The 24286-nt window shown below is 41.0% G+C and overlaps 1 protein-coding gene and 1 long non-coding RNA gene across 3 annotated transcripts; one reads left to right on the top strand and one right to left on the bottom strand.

Moving 5' to 3' along the window:
- itgbl1 (integrin, beta-like 1) lies at positions 1–24161 on the bottom strand. Of its 2 annotated transcripts, XM_011606965.1 has the most exons (11): positions 23890–24161; positions 20891–21093; positions 16318–16464; positions 15780–15902; positions 15105–15245; positions 11643–11783; positions 11032–11178; positions 6226–6342; positions 3016–3162; positions 1909–2022; positions 1–583 (listed from the first exon to the last, which is right to left on the bottom strand). In XM_011606965.1, exons 1-11 carry the CDS (start codon positions 23979–23981, stop codon positions 495–497), a joined length of 1461 nt encoding a protein of 486 aa, XP_011605267.1. In that variant the 5' UTR covers positions 23982–24161; the 3' UTR covers positions 1–494. The 2 variants fall into 2 exon arrangements, 1 of the variants encoding a protein (XP_011605267.1); XR_003890150.1 differs by lacking the exon at positions 1–583 and having other exon boundaries at positions 3016–3184.
- Positions 7828–8332, top strand: LOC115251633 (uncharacterized). Its single transcript, XR_003890151.1, has 2 exons — positions 7828–7983; positions 8213–8332. It is a non-coding gene; the product is annotated as an uncharacterized lncRNA (long non-coding RNA).
- Positions 24162–24286: the final 125 nt, after the last annotated feature.

Raw genomic sequence — 24286 nt, forward strand, 5'->3', positions numbered from 1 at the left:
CACTAATAAAACCGATTTATTTTCAAACATATATATAATATATATACACCATTGCAAGTATACCCATGGGAATTATGTCATGTTATAACAGATTTGTAACCATGTATGATTAAGGACTTCGCATTGTTTTCCATGCAAATTGTTGTGTCATGCGGCACATTTAATGTTTTATTATGAAAAAGAAATAAAAAACTTTAAACAGTAACCGTGTCAAGCGTTACGTTTTGTACTTAGCCAGTTACCAACAGTCCTCCAAAACGTCACCTTTCGCAAGTATGTCCATCATTTGTTTGCACCAAGATTCTGTATGTAATTTATGAATATGTAAGCAGTACTACACTATATTTATTTACAGCACGAACTCTAAAGGCAGAATTAATTCCATATATGATTTTCCTTGTCATGGCGCTGGATGGTGGCGACTGGCGGCTTTGCTCCGGTTGCTCCAGGCAGCCAGGCCTCCCTGTCCCTAATTACAGCGTCCTCTCTCCTCCTTAGTACTCTGCTCCCACCCAGATCTCACATGCATTCCCTGTCCAGCCATCCCAGCACTCACAGGTGCCACAGTTGCAAAACCCGTTCCCTGTGAAAAGATGTGAGAAGAAAAGTCGTGAATTAAGAGCTATGCCATCACGTTCGACCTTTAGCAAGGTTCCTCTTTTCACACCTTGCTATCAGAGCACAACTCTGCTTCCTGAGACCTGAAGAGAAGACTACACATCAGAACTCGCCTGGTCCTTGGACCATCTATAGGAATATCTGGGCTCCTTAAAAATTCCACTGAGAATCCCTTTAATTTGAGGTGTCTCAAGGGTCTTTTATCCCTTTTGGGGTCATGGGGAGGGTAAACAATGTTTGAAGGCAGGGTCCACCCCTGGATGAGTCGTCAGTTCATCACTGGGCCCTATGTGATCATTTGTGGGTTTGATACGTTGCTCAGGGGTACGTCAGCGGTGCTCTGAAGACGTTCTGGCACCTTCCTCTGCTACCAGAACACCTTTTATCATTTCCAGCCTTAATGTTGGACATCGGACTGAATCCTGAATAATAAAATGAGTTTTGCTTCTTCCAATCCGAATCATTATTTTGAAAGGCAACACTGGCACATTTAAATTAGGATTTTGGTGTCTTTCTTAATTGTTAATTAAATATATTTTTTTATACAAAAAACAGTATTCCTAATAGCATCATGTATAAAATTAAGTGAAAATACAAGTTATATCCAATTGTCGATTATTGCTCAAACATCTAATAAATAAAAAGAGGGAAACTATTTAAATCAGTTATTCAAATCAACCCGTTCCCTCAGATTGAGGGATGCAGTCTTTAGTAGTAAGAGGACATAATAATAATTATTTTCCCTTTTTTCCCTGCATAAGGAACCGACATAGCTCATTGGAATCGCATTAATGCTGACATCCGGCATCACAGAGTCATTCTGAGAAACATTTCTGGGGAGCTGTCTGGATTTTTGAAAAGCCACAGGGCAGATATAATTCTAAATATGTAGATAGCTTTTCATTATCGAAGGAGAGAAGACAGCTCCTGTGGATAAATGGTAAAATCTGCGCGTGGATGTCTCCTTCCTCCTCTGTCCAAGGTTTTTCCTTCACAGTGCAAAAGAAAGTCATTAACAGTTGTTTTTCTCCAGCAAATGCAGGAAGAATTTTACTAACCAGATGTTTTTAAGAGGATATGAGGCATTATTATGCTAATACTATATATTACTAAACAATATAACTGCATTGTCAATATCAGGGAATCCAATTCAAAATCCTCAGCCACCGTGGGTGTCTATTTTATATGATACAGTGGTGGAGGTGTCTGCTGCTCGCTGAAAGACACACATCTCTCAAACTTGAATAAGGGTTTCCCATCACCATATTCAGTTCCAAGTGTATGGTTCACCTGTGCAAACGAGGCCATCGTGTTTGTCACACTCTCTGTCGTCGCATTCACAGTACTCTCCAGACACCCACCAGTCTTTGGGATTACAGATACACTGACCACAGTGACAGGAACCTGCAACAAACACATAGAGAACATATACTTTCCTAATTTACTACTTTCAGGAAGAGGAACTTTGGATCCTTTATTTCCCCTACAAAGTGAACATCCCATAACGGTTTTCAATAACACAGACTTTGGTTACCCTACACGGGATGACTGGAGCTCATGATGAAAGGTGAATGCTGACAGGTGAGGAAGAGGAGGGGCACAGAAAGCTACAGAACAGGGCGGGAGATGAGGGGAGGTGGTTCTGCTGTCTGAAGGCAGCAGAATTTGGAGAATGAACACGCTCATCTTCATTTTCACACCCCGCTCAGCTCCGCAGGGTCGGACCAACTACACCGTCTATTTCTGGAGCTTCAACGTGACACAACATAGGAGGTGTTGTGTGGTGTCATCTGTCACCTAATGAGTCATGCCAGGCGATGACAATGCGCACATCAGCACAGATATATTCGTGTGACAGACAGCTACGACAGAATGTAACACGCACCGTTACAGAGGGTTCAGGTATGTCAGTCTAGATAATTGCTCTTTTCCATCACAGAGCACCCTCGGCTTGAAGAGACAGAAATTGTAAATCAGGCTTATTATTTTGATCAACCCACCGAATAGCAGCACTACAAATACGCACGTAATTACATTAAGGCTGCATAATATTATATCCCATAAGTAGACTTAAGTAGAAAATATATCTTGAACGTGTTGGACCACTGGTTGTGTTTTTATTGCAACTGGACTAAGGAAGCAGAGTCCGGACCAAAGAATGACGCACAGATGATTCATTGTAAAAGGAAATTCCATCCGTCTATCCATTCTCTCCCACTGTAAGCATTAGCAGTGTCACTGGGGGGATGGCTATTGTATTTTCTGAAGTATGACTTAATATAATTTTCAGAATCCAGAGGTTGTTGACATTAAGCATTATGATAAATATGAGGTTTCTACATTTTCACAAATTAATGCCTGCTCTTAAAAAATGTAGCAACCCAAAATCACGTTCACCTTTTCCGCTGCAAAAGACTCCATCTGAGGTCTCACAGAGCTCCCTGCTTTGAGTGTCACTCATGTCACATGACCTGGGGAACTGGCACAACTTCCCAAACCAGCCCTCCTGGCAGATGCAGCGTCCACATGAACAGTATCCGTGACCTGGCATGGAGGGCAGAAGGGCCTTCATTTAAAGACACAAAATATGATGCAAAGACATCAGAAAATATCAGAATTAGATGCAAACTATACAAGTGTGCGAGTGTGGAATGAACACCAAAAAAGGGGCTATTGGAGAGGTAAAATACACCATTAAAGCAGGGAAAGTTGACACTGCAGCTGCTGACAGTAATAGGCAGTACAAGGAGACGCAGCTACAGGGAGATGAGAGAGACGCAGCAGGCTTATTTTTTTTCCCCCTGGGGACATGAAACAAACTGTCATCACTGGTCTTGTCTTGTCCTTGATAAATCTCAGCTGCTTTACAAAGAGATGAAAAACAAAGGAAGGTGATGGCAGACAAAAACACACAGACACATGTACACGTACACACAGGAACCCTAATTGGTTGTAAGATGCAATCGAGTGCCGGGCTGCTTTAATCGCCCCCAGCATGACAGAGATTTAAATAAGCACAAGTACAGACATACACTTATACCCCCTCCATCTTCAACAGAACCCTAATTACTTCCAGACCAAAACACATCACGTCAAGACGGTCTGAAAGGTGATCGATTATTTACTCTTCATATCTGGTTACACATGTCACAGTGAAGAGGTGGTAATGTGCAGATCATTGAAAATCCATAAAATGCTGCAGGAAAGTATTAGATTCATGAGACTGCATTCATTCAATACACTTCAAAAATATAGATATCTTTGACCCGTCCAGTGTTGTATGACTAGTTTGGTCTGGCTTGCCAAATCAATATAGGCTGGATGCAAAAAGATGGCAAAATGTACAGAAAAAACATTTACTTACTTTAGCCACAATGCTCATTAGTTATACTTTCATTAGGGTATATTTATTTATTCAAGAATACTACTCTGGCAGATGTTTTTCCCTTATACTTTAAACACACTGTGAATTGTTAAATATCAACACTGCTCAAGATCATCCCCCAAAATTAGGACAATCTGATGTGGAGTCTCTGAATCAACCTCAAATCAAACCTTAATGTGACATCAAAAGTAGCAGATGTTAGACCCACAAAGAACAGTCCTTCGATGAGGCTTAAACTGGGCTGAAACACACCAGTTAAGAATTTATCCTCCAACTGTAAAAATACCACCCACTAACCTTTACCGAATGTCATTTTTTATTAACATATGCAACCCTTTAATGAGTAGACGTGGCTTTAATTTCTTATGTGGCTGGTGGCAACTCAGTGCGTAGAGTACTGGGATGAGACGTGGAGGGTTTCCTGGTGTGTAGAAGGGCGGTGTCAAGACATCTTCAGAGCACTGCCTAGGTACCCTGGAGCAAGGTACCGAACCCCCAAATGCACACATAGGGCCCTGGATGAGCTAGTTACTCATTAAGGGGCACCCTGCCTTTGCCCATATGCAGCTGGGATAGACTCCAGCACCCTCCCTTGACCCCGAGAGGGATAATGCAGTCAAGAATTAATAACTAGTGATGAAGTGGAACACTGGCAGGTTGTCAACCTGGATTTGTCCTGAGACTTAAGTCTTGATTACTATTGAGCCATACTGGAAACCTTCTGTCACCAACTGGCTTTTGGAGCGTGTGTAATCTTTATTCTACCTGGAATTCCTGGCTCCTACTATTCACAACCGTCTTACTTTACTTTGTAATGACAAAAAAAAAAAATTTCAGACACTTATTGGTACGTTAGCTGGTTTCTTATCGATTCCAGGTGTGAAAGACTGCTATAAGAGATATGCATGGTCGCTTCTATCAACCACCCTGGGAGAGTGTCTAATTGCATCGGAGCAGCAGCCTTTTACTGTCTGTGGAGCTGCGAACAGTGAAAGGAATGAGTGTGGAAGGCGTGAACCTAAGCAATATGGTGTTTAGTCCAGCAGAGACATACATTCTGGTGTTACAGTAAAAAAAAAAAACCTTTACAAACATGATAAAACAACTTAGCAATTATCAGCCAATCAGCTGCACTTTTTCAAGTGCAGGTGATAAAATCATTTGCTTTAATAAAAAAGCCTAATTTCTACTTGAGTCTTATGACCTTGTAAAGTTTGTCTTCTGCCTTTTTTCTGCCTTGATCCCCTTGACGTTGACCATATTGAGATATTTTGCTGGTACCCTGAATCTTTCAATTTTAATAGCAGAAGAAGAAGAAATTTACATCTGTTCACAGAAGGCGTAACTTGACCACAAAGAGGAGCCTTGCATGACAATCAGATAGAAGCCAATGGTTGCTGATGATGCAGCGCTTTTGAGTAGCTATGTAATGGGAGGAGGTACCTACAGATCTGATGATAGTTGCCATCCACTGATAAATTCAGCTTGGAAAGAAAACTATAACTATTGTTATCATTTTTGTGTTTCATATAAGATCTAGTAACTCTAGAAATATTGACCAAAAATTCCTTTTTGGTGTTTTAGTAGCAGCCTGGCGTTGAAAAGGCCTGCACACTACTGTAAACCTGCCCTTATACATGTTGCAGATTACATTTTAGCCTTAAATAAAGATTTTAACGAATAATAACTGTGATGACAATTAATGAGTCTAAAAAAATCTATCAATTTGGCCGGCTGAGTGGAAATCTTACACTTTCTAATAACTCCAATACTTGGAGCAATTCCTAATGTGTGTTATTTATAATCCTTGGACTTCATGTAAGTTCACTTTTCGATAAGTGGATGAATTAATCAATTAGCATGCTGGCTGCCAGGTTCAAGTCAAGAAGAAGAAAATAAATACAGACACACATAGCCCCAAGTAAAAACATCTGTCTGTTAGCAAGATTACACACAAACTGCCAGATGGAGTTCAGTGAAACCTACTGGTGTGGAAGAAGCCAAGGAATTCATTAAAATTAGGTGAAGATAAAGAGACAAAGATGCAGATCCAGAAATGCTACTTTAATTAGACTATTGGACCTTGAACAAGGTTTGCACTCAGTGAGTGATTCTGGTTGCCATATTTATTCTATTCCAAAGTGAATTGGAATTTTTGGACACAAAATTTGACTGTGTATGTGTGTGCGGGCGCATGTGAGCGCGTGCCTGCGCACTCTCACCTCCGCAGACTTCTCCACTCATGTTTTCGCACTGGCGGTCGTCACACTCGCAGATTTTGCCGTGGATGCGGGTGTCCCCAGGTGGATGGCACGTACACTGTCCGCACAGGCACTGACCTACAAAAAAAGCACAGACTGTCCTCACAACTCAGCAAAGGCTTAGGGATGTCTTTACCATGGCTCCAGTTTCATACTGACACGGCAGACGTGCGTAATGGCCGATTCTGTACACGGATCGATCCGCCTGACAAAATGTCTCCAGTCATAGTGGAAAATCTTTATGCAAATCACTCACTCTTATGGACACTCACACCTCCCTGCCTCTCACTCCAAGCACACACACACACACACACAGAAACACACACATGCGCGCGCACTTAGAGAAGCTGTCATCCTATTTCAGTCAGCCTGCCAGTGCCACCAGGGAATGAACTGAGGGAGAATTTCCTCCATGGTGAAACTCATTGGATATTATAATGTCTTCAGATCCAACATGCAAAACCATCTTATTGACCATTCCTCTTGGTGGTAAAATATACACACACAAGCTGAAAATACAGCAGTGCCCACATACTGTTCTAAGATAATACAGGGGAGCAGCTGATAGAAAGAGCCCTCCATGGAGCACCATGGTGCACCAGATTACTTTAGTTCAGTGGTGGCAATGGGACATAACATTTCAGTTCTACAAATAAACAAGCAAGCTTCTCAGCAGGAAGACGAATAGAAAGGAAAATGTTAAGCTTCATGGAAAGAGATTAGAACAATCCTCACTGACATCCTCGTGTTTTGAGTTGGTGGGGTATGTACTTTTTCTACAAACGTCTCTGAAATTGTTTGAAGCCCTGCATGATATACCGTATTTTGTATTTAGGACCTGAAACAATCTTCAAGCATATGACAATATCACGGGATGAGTAGCTGAACAGAATTAGGGCCAAGATAACACAGGAAAATGCGATTTTACGAGACAGCTACTTGAATGACAGCCTCATAAAAACTATTGTCCATGAAACATCGCTGTCATTTCGATCACAAGTATACACAGGCACACATGCACTTCCTCTTCACCGCATGCACCTCCCCATCTGTTCCAGTTACCCCGGCAACCCAAATGTGATGTCATAACACCCCAGCCTTATTGATTACCTCTCGGGCTTTACCCTGCCCAAGGTCAACATTAATGTCACATCTGCAGACATTAGTCTGACACTTTGTGAATCTGTTAGCTTTAATGTGGGCTTTAATTCAAAGGTAAAACAGTGGGGGGTGTCATTTATTAGCTTCACTTCATAATCACAGTGCGAGTCAGATGTTGGATAAACTCCACGGGAACACTACAAATTTACGGTGAAAATAAAGCTTGAATTTGCACCGACAAAAATGAATGACTCTACTGAACCAACGCAGGTTTTGCAGCATGTTAATGCAATCTAACTGTGTAGTCAAAGGCTTTATATTGCTTTTAAAAACTGATGAGGTGTGCATTGCTGACTGATATGAGAGCGCTGACTGTGTGTTCCTTCTCCTGATATTTGTTTAGCTGAGATAAAGAAGGGACCTCCATTAACAATCTTTTTTTTTTTATCTCCAGGGCTCTCCAAAGGTTTTTAAACCAAGTTAATTGTCCATGTGTGACAGTAGCGATATGTTAGACCCGTTGCATTGAAAAGAAGTACTTCACAGACTCAGTGTTGTAAGGAACAGAAGAAATAGACCTGTCATCAAGGACTGAGACCATCCCGTGATGGAGGATAGGTAAATCGATAGATGAGGATGAACTCATCCGTCATAATTTATAGATAGCGTCAACACAAGCCAATACAACAGTAGAAAGACCTACAAAGACCTGCTATCCACGAGGCCTTCCTCTGCTATTCGAGCAGAAAAGCTGTGAAACTGCACGGCTTTTCTGCTCAAACTACCAGCCGCATTCACCCGTGCTAAAGTGATTTTCTACGTCTGTCTCCTTCTCTTTCTCTCCCAGCCGGCTTCCTGTCTCCCATCACTGTGCGTCATGCAGGCCGGCACTCTCCACCTTCTCACCGCATCCTTTGCCTTCCACCAAAGGATGAACGGCGTCCTCCTTGGATTTTCGTTTGTAAACCAAAATGCAGGCACAGCATTGGATAGAGAGTCTCACATAGTTTTAAGAATACTGGAGTCTGATCAGATGCTTTTGTACATGCACAACTATTGTAGTTTCTGTTGTGTGGAGTGAAAACATACTCCACATGCAGTACATAGCATGGTGAAAAGAGAAAGATATTTTTTAAAAGCAGAGGTATGGACATAGCTGTCATTAATTGTTTCATTGCACATGGCAATTTGGGGTTTCATTATGCAGCAGCCACTGGATTTAATTTGAAGGTGCTGTTGGTGGAATAAAGCTAATTAACTCTTGCAGCAGAAGTTAAGCTTTACTATTTTTATTATGTGCAGGTGGAAGGGGGGATGGTGGTGATGGTGGTGGGGGGGGGCACGGGCACTATTTGTGCATAGCCCTGTTGTCATACAGCTGCAATTCACTTTCATTTGAGAGATTAAATTCTGTCACAGCTTAGACACAATTTACAATCACAAATCATAATTTAGCTTGTGACTGAAACACATGAATAAGAAATAAAGAGTGACTGTTGCTGTCTTTTTCTGGGGGGGGGGGGGTGATATCAGAAGTACTACAGACACAAAATATGGACAAACAAATCAGTTTAACAATATCAAATGACTGAGTTGATGAAACGGGGGAGGGATTAAAGCAAAGGGATAAAGAGGTGAAAGGAGGAATAAACTACACACTACAAACCAAAATTATACATCATATTAGAAGCTCACATTCAAGTCAATTGGCGTCAGCTGGGAAGAGGTGAAATACATAATGTACTTTATGTAGAATATTTGATTTACCTCGAATATCTACAATTTCTTCAGGTGGTTTTCCCCAAAGGAATTCCCAGACCTCTACAGTGGTGTAGCGTAGGCTACAGTTTGTGTATCCTCTGATCTGATTTGGAAAATAGTTGCAGTGAAAAGAATGTGGAGGAGCGTTCCCCACAATCAGATGATACGGGGAATCAATTATTTCCATTAACCCCCTGATAAATCTACATGGCCCCAAGACCAAACACAGGTTGCCCTCCTTGCTCACAATGGAGCAGTAGAATCTGCTCCATTGTGAGCAAGGAGGGCACTGATTGGTGGTCCTTTAAAAAATGTTTGGACACAATGAATGGTGCAGCAGTAGTCAGAACAATGGCTCATACTGTCGCTGATTGATTACTGCATCGATATAAAGTACAAGTACAAGCGATTTTCCAGAAGTCTTGGCCACTGTGAGGCTACTAGATAATTTATCTTATTAACAATTGGCCACACTCAAGCACAATGTGAGGTGTCAGTCAGCGGAAGAACAGCAGCATCTTAGCTATCGTCTTCCATTGGGTTCATTTGGTATTTGTAAGGTCTGTACCACCATCATCCCCACAGTTCAGTTTAGCATCCACACTTGTCGCCACCACTGGCTCTAATGCCACTATCACTTTATACACATGGAGGATTCAGAAGAAAGCTGTGCAGCATAATGAAACACACCAGCAGGTTCTAATCAGTTTAGCGTGATCGTTGCTATTCGTTCTACTATATATGTTCTCATTAGGGTACAGTCATCTTTCTTTTTTATGTGACAGGTTCAAATAAGCCCTGCAGATTTTCTAAAAGAAATCAGGTGCAATTAGTGGTATTAGTCTTTGAAATCAAGGGAGTGCAACTGTGAATGCTCTTCTCACAAAAAGTGGAGAATGTCAGACACAATTTCTTTCCACTTGGTTTTGAGCTTGCTAAAAATCATCTTGTCTGCCTCGCTAAGTGTTTATAATAGCTAATAGCTATAATGGCTTAATGGACGGGAACGTTGAAGTCTTTGTTGCAGCCACTGGTAAAACAACATTTTACGAGTCCAGCCTCATTCCCTCGCTTCTTAAGACACTTTGTTATTATGTAACAACCTGAACTAGATGAAGATCACTTGGTGTTCAGAGGGTAAGTGGGCAGAGGAAGCACAGGGAATGTAAAGTAAAGGCACTTGCCCTCAGAGTCAGTATTCAAAGTGAATTCTCAGCTTGTAATGTTCTGAATATGTTATAATGCCTTGCAGGTCCAGTACTTCACATTCACAGCATTGCCATTCACTGAGCTGCTTCCTCTGACCAATAAATACTGTAATAGCCTGAACATTTATAAGTGGAATCCTGCTAACATGAATATAATAGTGATTTAATTTAATAATTCAGTGAGAAATATAGTTGTGTTCGTAATAATGAGGAATTATAGGCTCCAATTTCCCACAAACAATCCAATATTTACTCACTCTTTGTGGCCTTTATAATCACATGCATCTCTATTCAATCAGCAGTTAAAAGATATTACAACAGGAATGTTCAGAAACTGATCTGATCATTGGCCTCCTTGATGCGATGAGTAACCATTGGTGACCTATCTCGGCCTTCATCCCGTCAGTCTCTTAAGGAAAGAAATAACACTTGTAGTTTCAAGGATTTCCCTGAAGGCAGTCGGTAAGGGAAGGTCGACGAGGGTTTGCTGAAAGGCTAATAAAACAAAGCTTCCTCTCTATGACACCATGACATCTGTCTATTTTCAGGGCTTTGTTGCTCAGCTCACATCCATCTTTTGGGTGGATTAAGAAATATGAACTGCTTGAAGTGACCTATTTTATACCGAGAGGTGAGGAAAAATTATAGCCCTGGTGCGGTAACCATGGCAACAGGAAGGGAAGTGGAGACCACGTACCTCGTCCAAAGCAGGGCAAATTGGACGTTCCGTGACACTTCTTCATACTGCTTTCCAGAGAGAGAGGGCAAGAGAATGGATGCTCACACTTCTTCCCAGTCCATCCCTCCTTACAGCTACACTTACCACAATTACACTGGCCATGACCTGCCGGGGAAAGGGAGGAAAAGAAAAAAATGAATAAAAGCACAAGCCACAAAATGCCTCTTTCATCAAAGAGGTCAAGACAAATAAATTGCGTTGCCAACTTTTATGCATTAATTGCTTTCTGATTCGTGGGGGAAATATGTGCAAAATGCATGACAGGAAGAAAAGATGAATGTGTCCACGCCCCAAACTTCATTGCATCTTGTAGTCCAACAGCTCGGTTGGTTACATTAACATTTTACTGTGTGTTGCTTTTGGAAAGTAAAGCAAAATAACTTTAATGTCATGTGTAATAGAATATTGGCAATTATATAAATTGATTCCACTAAAGTTTTAGGAAAAGCTGAGTAAAATTGACTCTGTTGCCATAAATAAAAATGCTTGGTTTGTTTCAATGTCTGCATGAGGGACTACTGATGTGATACACTCAGACATGCTTCATATCAAGATAAAAGCGTGGATACCTGAGCAGAAGTCATCTGTGTATCGATCATACGTTGCATGACAGTTCCTCTCATCACACTCGCAGGTGTCTCCGTGTATATCTCCCCAGTCGCCAGAGGGATCCACATCATAGCAGTTACACTCTCCGCACACACACGTTCCTGAGAGCAACAACAACAACGCTGTATACTCACACTGCATTAATCCCCTTTGAGGACAAAATGTGTTTGCTTGAACTAAAAGGTAAGACATTAGAACACATTAGTGACACTGTGAATAAGGGGAGGTTTGAGTGTGTGTGTGTGTGTGTGTGTGTGTGTGTGTGTGTGTGTGTGTGTGTATTGAGTATCAAAATGCTCATTCAAAGTGAGCACATCTTTGCAAATTCAAAGGACTGCTAAAGAGATGACGTGGTTTAAGGTTGAGATTAAATTTAACTTTAGGTTAGAATTACTGTAGGGAGTTGGGTAACAACTGTTGTTAGGCAGCCCAAAATAAAAGGCCAAACTCTAAAATCTGTATTGAGTGGGTGGGGTATCACAAAACCAGTCAGGATCTGTGTTGACCACCATTTGCTTCATGCAGCGCAACACGTCTCCTTCGTATCGAGTTAATCGGGTTGTCGATTGTCGCCTATGGAATGTTGGCCCGCTCCTTTTCAGTGGTTGTGCGAAGTTACTGGATATTGGTAGGAACTGGAACGTGCTATCTTATAGACCGATGATGACGGATCACTGGCTGACATGTCCAGTGAGTCTGCTGGCCATGCAAAAACTGGGATATTTTCTGTGCAGTATCATGCTGCGACATGAAACAATGGTGGTGGATGACTCACGCAACACTGGGCCTCAGGATCTCATCATGCCATTTCTGCGCTTTCAAATTTCCATCATTACGAGACACCCGTGTTCGTGGTCCAAAACATATCCCACTGTCACCATGGGACACTTGACTCTACAACGTTGAGGTCAGCAAACCTCTCACCCACAGTCTGCCATCTGCCCAGTACAGATAAAAGACGGATTCATTTGTGAAGAGAACGCCTCTCTAAAGTGCCAGTTGCTGTCAAATGTGAACATTTGCCAACTAAAGTCGGTAACGATGATGAACTGCAGTCAGGTGGAGACCCTGATGAGGATGACAAGCATGCAGATGAGCTTGCCTGAGATGTTTTCTGAAGGTTTTTGGCAAAAATTGTTTGTGGCAACAATTGTTTTAGCAGCTGTCCGGATGGCTGGTCACAGATGGTCTTGGAGGTGAAGATGCTGGATGGAGAGGCCGTGGACTGGTGTGGTTACATGTGGTCTACAGTTGGATGTACTGCCAAATTCTCTGGAACACCTTCGGAGTCGGCTTATGGTAGACAAGAGACCATTCAGTTCACGGTCAACAGCCCTGGCAGACAGTCCTTCAGTCATGCCAATTGGATGCTCCTATGAGAACTTTTATCATCTGTGGCTGTGCTGTGTGATAAAACTGCACATTTTAGTGTGTCTTATAACCGTGGGCAGCCAGAGGCCCACCTGTGCAATAATCATGCTGTCTGACGGCATCTTGGTATGCCACATCTGTGAAGTGGATGGATTATCTCAGCAAATTAGGTGTTCACCAGCACAGATTTTAACAGATTTAACAACATTTGCAGGCAATTGGCCTTTTCTGTGCATTTAAAAAGTCTTTAATCTTTGAAGTAATCTTATTTTTGTTCAGTGCGTTATGTCTATGAATGAAGGGTATAAGTGCAAGTATATTTGTGTGAATGTGTGTGTGTGTGTGTGTGTGTGTGTTCTTGTGCTTGCTACATAGTGAGCACCAATATCCACATTCTACTAACAAAGTGGGGACATTTTGGCAATTAATGAGTTTTTGGCTGGTTGTCACAACTTTAAAGGATTGTTTAAGGGTTAAGACATGGTCGAATTGGGTTTAGGTTAGAGTTGGGTTAGTTGGGATGTTAGGGTTAGAGTAAGGAGCTGGATAATGCATTAGTCCTGTGGAAGTCCTCAGAAAGATAGAAGTATCAGGTTGTGTGTATGTGTGTGCTCTGTAATGAACCTGGAGCTATTTCTTCCTCGTTATCTGTTTGTCTCTCATTTTTGTTAAATCTCAAGCAGTCCATCAGCTGACTAGGAGATATTGGAAATCCTATTTTCTCTTATCAGCAATGGCAGAACTTAGGGAACTCCAGGGGAGCCGAGCCAGCTGGCAAGCCTTTTGGCTGCGGATGCCTCGTTTCTGTGCCTTGGCACCGGGTTCACTCTCCCTCACCACCTTGTAACCCCGGAGGCCTGAATTTATTGAGCCATGTGCTTTTATGTCTGCCATAAATGTCACAGTCTGGTCTTAGATGTCAGATCCCACAGTTACTGTGCAGAAATGTCTTATGAAATCTCAGCTCCATCAGAGCGTTTATATCCTGGGCCTTCAAAGGAAAATCCCTGCTGTATGGCTAAAAACTGATGTCTGTGTCATTGATTCACACCAGAAATTTGATTCATATGTGACCGTACAATCTCTTATATGTTTAATTTCATTTTCATTTCAGAGTGTGGATAGACAAACGAAATAATAGTTTTGACTGTGTAATGAGATTGAAATGGGAAATACACATCTCTGCGTTGTTACATTATGATAATTAAATCAATGGTTTCTCTATGCAGCCCCTATCCTTGATCCAATCCTATAATCCCCAGGAATTATAGTCACTGTGTTGTAAAGGAAGATTAGTCTACTGCCAACAAGAATTAAGAAATGTCCATTCAAGAACTGATTCCATATTCTAATATCAAACTATTTGAAGACATCTATCACTTGTTACAGTCCCACAAAATGATGATGGATCTGTTTTTTTAGAGCATTAGAGCAGTTTTTGTATACACATGAACCTGTGTTACCGTAGTTATGTAGTTTTTACTAACTGGTGCACACTAATGATGATCGTTCACCACATATCATAGGCTTCGGGAAATGAGGTTTATTCCATTTAGCACCCATCACTTTGCCAGCCCTCAGCCAGCCTGTGTAATTAATTTTAGAGAGCTTTAGTAAATCCCTGGGCTATACTTGTGTAGCTATTTTGATGACTTCCTGTCCAGCAGGCTCTGATGATTTTATGGTATTTACATAAGGACAGAGCCTGCCTTCTCTCTCTCTCTTTACACACACACACACACACACACACACACACACACACATTTATTCTATGAATGCTGTATTGCTGCATTACACTTCACTGAGGTCTAGTAGCCTGTTGAGAGCTGCTGGAAGATGTTTCACCTCAGACAGGCTTTGCCAGTTCCAGAGCAGTTCTTCAGCTCTTTCTACAGTCCAGTTGATTCTCTTAGCCTTCGATAAATTACTATGACCTGGATGAGCAACAGCTTTCGTGGCTATATTACACTGCTATCATTTCGGTGTTTAAAAAAGGGGCGTTAACAGGTTTAATGGTGTAGAATGTACTGACTTGCAGCATGTCAACACACCTCTGTTGCTGCAGATTTTGCCATCTGGAGATGTGCATCTCCGCTTGCTTTCCCATGGGCTGATGTCACACTGGAATTCACATTTGTCTCCATGCCAACCAGCAGCACAGTAACAGTTTCCACAATAACATTGACCATGTCCTGAAATATATAATGTATAATGAATGTTAACATTTCTTACCCGTCTACTGTAGTGCTGTCAAATGCATTAATGTAACATGTTAACAAATCCTAATTAACATAGATTTATCTGTGCTCACCGCATACTAGCCTTGATTATATACTGATTAAAGACATGATTATATACTCTGATCTTTTTTTTTCATCTAGTAATGCCAACTTAATATTACCATCCAATTCATTATTTGGCCACCAGCAGCAGATGGTTATGAGCGAAAGGTTTAATATTAAAAACTACTACACAGGTTTAACAAACAGTGATATCTATTTTATGATGTCTCGTCTCTTCTTAACCGCTTTATCCCTTTTGAGGTCACGGGGAGGGTACACAAACTTTAAGATGGCACAAAATAAACCATTACCAAAGTAATAGTAGTAATAGTCAAACCTCTGCTTTTGGAGTGAAAACTCCTTAAAAAAGATAGTGAGAAACAAGACCAAATAAATGACTGGCTGGATGCTAACAATGTGGTATACATGGTCAGCTGGGCGTACCTCCACACACCTCTCCGGTGTCCTCATCAAGACACTCGCTGTCGTCACACTCACAGAAGACTCCGGTTACCAGACCTCTGTTGTCACTGTCGTCACACATACAGCTACCACAGTGGCAGGAGCCTATCGAAGATAGGTAGAGTGAGATTATACCTTGGGGAAAGGTCGGGCTTGCTTTTGTTGGTAAAGACAGAGCGTGCTTTAACTAAAGACAAATGTATGCATAAATGGTCTTTGTGGAACCCAAAGATTCAACTGTTCAAATAAGAGTTGTCTTACAAATAAATATATGTCCGCACATGGAGCCAATGCCTAGATGCTGAAGATGGTTGAGATCTCTGCAGTTAATTCAAAATGGATGTAGTAGTGCAGAAAGTGTAAGAGATATGGTACGATGGTTAACAGGATATTACCAGTCAATAATAACATCTTTTTCTTCATAACCTCTATATTAGTACATAGCAATGCTATGTACAATACAATTAACTCTTACTGAAGAATGTACATGTGAGTTTCAGAGAGAGAGAGAGAGCACTACCTCTTTTGGAGCACACCACCCCCTGTGGGTTTTTGCACAGCTCTTTGCTCTTCTTTTTGGATAGGTTACACTCCTCCTGCAACTGGCAGGCATCCCCAGACCAGCCTTCGTCACACTCACAAGACCCGCAGTCACAGTAGCCACGGTCTGAAGTGCAACATGACAAACATCAGAGCTTATTCGAATAGTAGTAGTAATAGTAATATTCTTTTTATTTACCTGTGCATTGGCTTTCACATATTCACTGTGATAGATAAGCAATGGCACACCATTTATCAGTGAGTTTTATTGAAATATTTAGTAGGCAGACCTTTTATTGTAAAACCCAGTTTTATACAAGGAGAGACAATATTTCTGTGATTGTTTGACGGTTGATCACCATCACTCACTGTAGCTGTTTAAAGGACCCAAACTGGCATAACTATTTCTCATCATTCTGATTGCTGAACAGCACGAAACATGGAAAGTAAGTGGAAATCGGGGCTGTTGACAAGTTATTATAAATGTTGTTCCAATTCTATTGTGCTGTGAGGGGCCATGCGTGTCACCCTCAATCATCCTCCTGACTCGTTCATCATTTAAATGCAGTGTCCTTTCCAAGGGCTATCCATCAGTCATTAACTACAAGCAAGTCCCTCGTCTCTCATTATCGATATACTGTATCTCAAGGGAAACCTGGAAGAGGGTTCACGCAAGATAAAGAATACTAAACATACACATCAAAGGAATATGCATGAGGTCAGTGCATTAAATGTGAAATGATGAGCATGCATATGTGAAACATTTCTTTAGACTTCAAAATAATTTGTGTGTATGGATATATAGGATAGCCACATTGATATTTTACTGCACACTATTTTGACCATTATATCTCTCTACATGCAAAATCAGCATAATAACAATAAAAATAACCAACTAAATTATTAATTGAGCGATTTTAGCCAGGTTAGAGCAATCATATAGAATGCATGCAATCTAAATTTTGGGCGTTTCTTCTTTAATATGTAGTTTTGATGGGAACTAAAGCAACCCCCCCCCCAATAAATAAATATAAATAAAAAAGAACGAAACTGAATCGTTTTAAGCCTTTCAACTTTATTCGGCAGCATTTGCCACCCACTGTTCCCCATAAATTTGTGCTTGGCTATCACTCTGACATATATAATGGCCGCTCATTGTCTACTAGGCGAAAGTTTATTTGAGTGGGAAGGTGCCTGCCTGTCAACAGCTTATCCCCCCCCCCCACTCAAGCTTCCTGAGCAATAATTCTCTCTGGGTTGGGGGTGTTGAAGTCCATTTCCCCAGACAGGCATGCACAATACCGCTCATCACCAAGCCAGCACCTGCCTGGTGACATCATCAGGGACAGTTTATAAGTGTGAGCAGCTTTTACAGTCCTTATTGAGTAGAATAAATGCAATCAGGCATTGTGGGGGAACTCTAAGCTGTATAATCCTGCATAAACAGTGGGTAGCAAGCACAGAATGTCACCTACATCTGGAGATATTTTTGGATGTGCTTTCATTTAAATGGAAACATTGTTAAAACATGAAATATTTAAGGCTGCAAATCGAAATAGTTAGAGATTGTGTGATCACAGAGGGTACTTCAGCTCCAGATAATTCATCTTTGTTTGCATCCACTTCTGTATAACATGGAACTCATTACACTGAGTAATTAGTCTTCCCTGCGTTCAACGGCCTGTGGTTTACAGAGCGTGAAACAGCAGTGCATCAGGAGCGCAGGGTTATGAGACACCTGTCTAAAATGGAAACTGCTTCTCTGTGCACACACCGTCCTCACAGCGAGGAGATTTCTGTCCGTCTTTTTAGCCCACACGACTATTCTGATGACAACTTGAAACTTCTTCATACTTTTAGTATTGCAGCTGTAATTTGCAGCTTTTAACTTCCAAAAGACTTGAGTGGATTCCTTTTTTTACAGCCCACGCTGAAATCATTATGTGATTCACCACTGAGACGCGCTGCCTAGAAAAAAATATCTCAAGAGCACACTAGAATATGTTGTAGAATAACAATTTTATGGGATTAAATAAATGAAAGAGTACATTCCACTGTGACAACAGGTGGGGGAAAAAATCTGAATACATTTTACATTAACAACAGGCAGAGCCATGGAGGAGTTGCCGTCTCTTGCTGTAATAAGGCCTCAATGTGTTGGGATCTTTAACTAATCCTGTTTGAAATCATCTATATTTTACATTGAAACAGCTGTTTTTTCTGCTATTCCACCCCTCGCTGACCCTCTGGCTCAGAACAGAAGCGTACAGTATGGAAACAAATCAACAGTGGCACGTGAACCGGCTAAAACCATTTTGATCATGCGGAGAGAAACTGGATTGCAGACTGCATGCAAGTCAAACTGAGCCAGGATATACATGTCCAAAATTAGCATATTTGTGCTTAAAAATATGTAAGTATGGGGGAAATAACCCAGTAGATATCATCTATATCATTTTAAAGTTGCATAGATGCATAGAGAACTGAATAATTTTTGACCAAACAAAACGAAAGTAGTGACCTTACATTAACTAAATACTGTTATATAAATGGTAATTGTCATTTTCAAATGAAACTGAAAATGATTTAAACACTTGTAATCCTTTCCATAACCAAGTGCTAACCTCATAACAAATGCTTTCATTAGAGTGGTGTTTTTCAAACCCTGTACGCCCTCCCTTTCACCCTCTGTGTTTCTGGCAGTGAAAAAGTATGATGGGTGGCAAAGAAGCAAGCCTGTCTGACCAAAACACCCAAACAGGGAAAGAAGCGGTTCAGCATAGAGGGAGAGAAAAAGAGGGACACAGAGAGAGAAAGACAAACAGTCAGTACAAGAGATTTCAGGTTGCCCATCAATGATGGGAAAAATAGGAAAAGCTGTGAAGGCCATTTTGGAGCTCATCAATAATAGAAAAGGTCAATTCTCCAAGGAAATGTGTCATTCTCTCTTGCAAATACATCATATTGAATCTATCTATCTATCTATCTATCTATCTATCTATCTATCTATCTATCTATCTATCTATCTATCTATCTGTCTATCTGTCTGTCTGTCTGTCTGTCTGTCTGTCTGTCTGTCTGTCTGTCTGTCTGTCTGTCTGTCTGTCTGTCTGCCTGTCTGTCTGTCTGTCTGTAAAGGCAGTGGATTTAAAATTGAGGTTAAGATGTTTTCCTTGATATTTACTGAAGCCATCTTCATTCTGCATATAAGAGGCTTCCCCTGAAAAGGGACATTTTCTGGATATGAAGCAGGACGCTCACTAATGCATCTCAGCATGCATCAGTCAGGAACACCCAGGGCAACTTACTATATTCATCTGAAAACTCTGACAATACATAGCATAATGGAGAAAGAGCTGCAGCTCAGCTGAACTTCATGCCTGACAGCACCTAATAAAAAACATGCATTAACACCCTCCCCCAAAGAACCAAGACCTAAGATCTAAAGCAATCTTTTTTCTTTTTTACTGTCAAACATATGCTGACTGGATAAGCGATCCATGCCATTCAGAGTTTAGATGTTTTAAATGTAATAGGCTTTGAATGATGACTGTCACTCAAGTAAACAGACCATTGCATCTGTGGGGTGGCTGCAAAAAGGAGAAAAATATAGAAATCTATTGGATGTTATCAGCAAGCAGTTGTGAGAAGCAGAGATAAGAGAGCCGCAGGGTAAAAATTTGGCTGCTTAGCTCCAACAGCTCAGAAAACGCCAATGACCAACGAGAATGTGTGTGTGTGTGTGCGTGTGTGTGTGTGTGCGTGTGTGTGTGTGTTTGTGTGTCCAGTAGTGGTGTGAAAACCAATCCCTCTTCTGCTACATCTCCTCTCCATTTGCAGTCCATGTACCAGTGAGTGAAACCTATTATCAGACTGAAACATGGTCTTCTCACTCCAGACTGCTGAACCATAATGAGCTCCTCACAGTTGCCAACTTGTCTTCCAAAATAAATCACCATAGCTCCACACATGCACGCACTCGCAGACCTAGACACATATCTCCATTAGACCTATTCTGGAGGCACATCTCCATTAAACGCTGACCCTCATAGCCAAGTGAGTACAGAGGAGGGCGGACAAAAATGAGGGTTCCTTTTTCTTACAGGTTCACTAATCAAACTCTGACTCTGAATATTTCTGCTGATAAATGTCTGGTGCAGTAAATCTTAGTAACAGGTTTCAAACTTTTCCTTTTCTCCTCCGGGCTAAGATCTTTATGCAGCAGAATGAAAATTTTATGCCTCTGAATCGTTCTGCATGGGGTTTTTTTATACTGTAGTTACAAGCTTTAAACAAGGTAAAGTCAAGGGTAAAAAACGTCCTGCTGTTAATGAAACATGTGGAATTATAGCAGGGTTGTTGTTTGGTGTTGCACACTTCTAGTCTTGGCTGAAAAGTAACAAAAGTGCACCTGTGAAACCTTTTAATTCATTTAAACAAGCTCAAGCAGTGGAATTATACATGTCCACAAGTTCTCTATTTTTACTGCCAAATATTTGATTATGATGACATCTTAATGTGTACTGTGTCATTTCCAATGTCGCTGAACGCACCGTTGCAGGTTTTCCCATTAAATGTGGCACAAACCCACTCTTGGCACTCGCAGCGTGGACCGTAAAACTTCCCTGGATCAGAAGCCGTGCAAAAACAGACGCCACACTCGCACTTGCCCCTCCCACTACAGATTTTGCCATCAGGCGTCCTGCAGCGGCGCAGCGATGATTCCGTGGACAGTCGACACACACCACCCACCTGGCTGGGAAAAAGGAGGAAGGTCAGTTGCAAAGCAGTATCAGAAGTGTCTGACGTTAAGGGTCAAGTGTTCTGCCACCAGTGTCTGTTTGCACCACAGCTAAGAGGAAAGAATGACAGTGCAAACAGTTTCACTATGGAGAAATAAACAAATAGTCATGGACTCAATTTTGTGTTCCTCTTTTCGACTTTTCATCCAACATTCCTTACTATTTTTTTGTGTGTGTAGTTTTCTGCACTTCTCTCCCCTCCTCTACTTCTCTCTGCATCCATTTACAGGACTCGTCGGCCCCATGGTTGTGCACTGACCTTCAAACTGGCTTCACTGACCCCCTCAGCTCCAGCTTTGATTCCTCCCTCTTTTTAATCTCTTTGCATGTATGATGTATGTTTGTTCTCTCCTATATCTGCTTCCTTCTTTACCCAGCCAGCAGGAGCCCACTATACATTATATAAATAAAGATCAAGTGAACTGCATAAAATGCATAAAATAGTGGAATAAGTGTGACCTTTCAGATCCCAGCTACTCTAGACTAGTTTTTATTGTTTGTTTGTTTTTTTAAATAAACATGGAAATAGAAAAATAATTACCCATTTATTAAAATGCTAAAACAAATAAAACAAAACAACAAAAACTTTGCCTTTATTTAACACATTCTGTTTCTGAGGGTGAGTTGGTTTTATGTGATATCTCAGTGAGCTTTGTTTCATTTGGATTCTTCCTAACATTCTTTTTCTGATCCCACCCTGCTGAACAGTCCAGTGTCAGAACAAGACACAGTAGAAATGGAGCAAGAATGTGCATCGTTCACGTGTCATTAAAAGGTCACAAAAGCCATTTTTCCTCTCATGCCTCAAGAGCCGACAGCTTCTTTGTTCCTGAGATAGCATAATGGTGATGTGGGACTAATCCTTCACCTTTTCTTATAATATATAAAGATGAAAACATGACATTGAGGTTACTTTTTGCATTGAAGTTAACAGTACCGTCTGAAAACTTCAGCCTGAATTACTGACTGAATTATAAATCTTTCAATACATTCATATTGAAATAAACGAACAAAAAAAAATCATCTACTTGGAGTCATCACTGCTAAATAGAAATGTATGTAATTCTCCCATATAGACTGATAAATTATGTGAAAAGTATCCAGGCCTTAAACAGGCATGAAGAAAACGTATGAAAAGAAAAGAAAAAAAATGTATGAAAAGGGTTAAAAGTAGAGGTCACCTGGGAGAATATTGTTGAATAATACAGTATAATGTTATATACCTCTTTCATTACCATATAAAAAGTTTAATACTTTGTGTATTTAATACTTAATACAGTCTATTACTGGCATTTATTTATTCTTATCCAAAACCTCTGAAAGAATTTTGAGATACCAGCAAGCATTTGCATGCCATGACACTCCCTTTTTGTTCCACTGTGGAACTCCAGAGGTAAGCAGTTAATGCTTTTTTGCATTCCAGACTTCTCTGTGCAGGGAGTGATTTTTGGCCATGAACCTCATCTTTGCTGCCACTGCTTTAACACTGCCCCATCCTCCCTCCGTCTGAACTGCTATTACATCTGTTGCACAGCTGCTGGCCAGACCTTGATGCTGCCTCAACTGTACAGCAATTTAAATGCAGAGGAGGAGGATGATGAGACCCAAGCTAGTAAATGCCCCCCCATGACAGGCTTTGCTATCATCTTTAATATTGTTATTAATGAGTGTGTTTGCCACGTAGGGTTTCATCAATACAATATAAACTCCACCCAAAATGTGGGGTTTTTTTCATGGTTGTATATTGTGTTTCACCATGAATTTTATGAGCTTCCTTCACCACAAAGTGAGGCGAAGATGGTGAGCTCTGCACTTGTACCTGGGGAGTCCTTCCTGTAGGGCTTATAGGCTTTCCAAAAGCAGTCATTTGAGTCCTAGAGTTCCCTCAAAGAGACACTGCTGGTATACTGTATGTGCGGCATGTGTTGCTTCAAGGCTTGGGCAGTGCATTTTTTTCCACTTGAGAAAGGAGAAAAAAGCTACATGGAGCAGACCCTGTGAAGATGAACATCGCAGCGATAACTAATGTCCTCACCACATGTTACGGGGCAGGAATGGAAGGAAATTATATAAATAGTCTTATGGAAATTGTTGGAATGGGGAACAGATTTCTGAAATTGGGAGGGGCCTCATAAAGATGCCGATGCACCTTACAACATTTGAACTAAACTTAAAGCGCCAGACAAAATGAAATGCCCATCCCTTAACTTACCGTACATAGATACTTTTTCATACTAGTGAAGTTGATGAACTTCATACTTTCAGCCACCCAGCAGTGGAGGAGGACTTCATAAATATCATATAAATTATCTCCTGTACACTGTCAGAAAGTCTGGACCTCTTTGTCCTAAAAATAACAAAATGGCCATTTCTCTGTATTTGCATGCTTAGAAAAGCTGTTCATTCCTCATAGGTCACGCCTTACAACCATAAAATTCTGGCATAGAATTGTTGTGACGTCCTTAAATAATCTCCAAATCAAACAGCAGTATGTGGTAGACGATAAAATATTGTAATGCTTCACAATGGTAAGAAATAGAAAACCTGGAATATTTTAACTTGTAGAATAAATTAGGGTAAAGCAGCAAAGATACACTCACAAATAGCTGCACACCCTAAACCCTTTGCACATTCTTCCCTCCAAAACTTTTCTCTTTCAGCAAAATTCTGAGCCTCTCTCTCTCATGTTGCTCTCTACACTATCCCAAAATAAACAAAAATTGGGGGTGGGGGGGGTTGAGAAAACTCACCTTAGAGATTGTAACAAAGTGTCCTCCACGGCAGAGAGCAGAATGAGCAACAACGGCGCCAACATGGACTGTACCAAAACCACTGTGTGCATGTTTAAATCCCACTGAAACCTAAAGTAAAATAGCTTGAAGGAATTTCCTGATCCTTGTCCTTTTAAAAAGACAGGACTGGAAGAGAGAGCGAGGGAGAAAAGAGAAAGGAGGGAAGGAGAGAAAGCAGCAGGCTGGCCTCAGCTGGCCCAGTCTCTTCAAAGGCCAACAGTCTTCCAAATGCAAGTGCCTTTGATTAGTCTTGACTCTCAGACACAGTCCTGGGCAGAACCTGGAGAGGGGAGAACTGCCAAAATGAAAAGTTTAGTCACCAGTTTGAGATGTAATTAGAAGCAGACTTTTTTTT

Source organism: Takifugu rubripes, chromosome 1 (assembly GCF_901000725.2).
Source record: "Takifugu rubripes chromosome 1, fTakRub1.2, whole genome shotgun sequence".
NCBI lineage: Eukaryota > Metazoa > Chordata > Actinopteri > Tetraodontiformes > Tetraodontidae > Takifugu > Takifugu rubripes.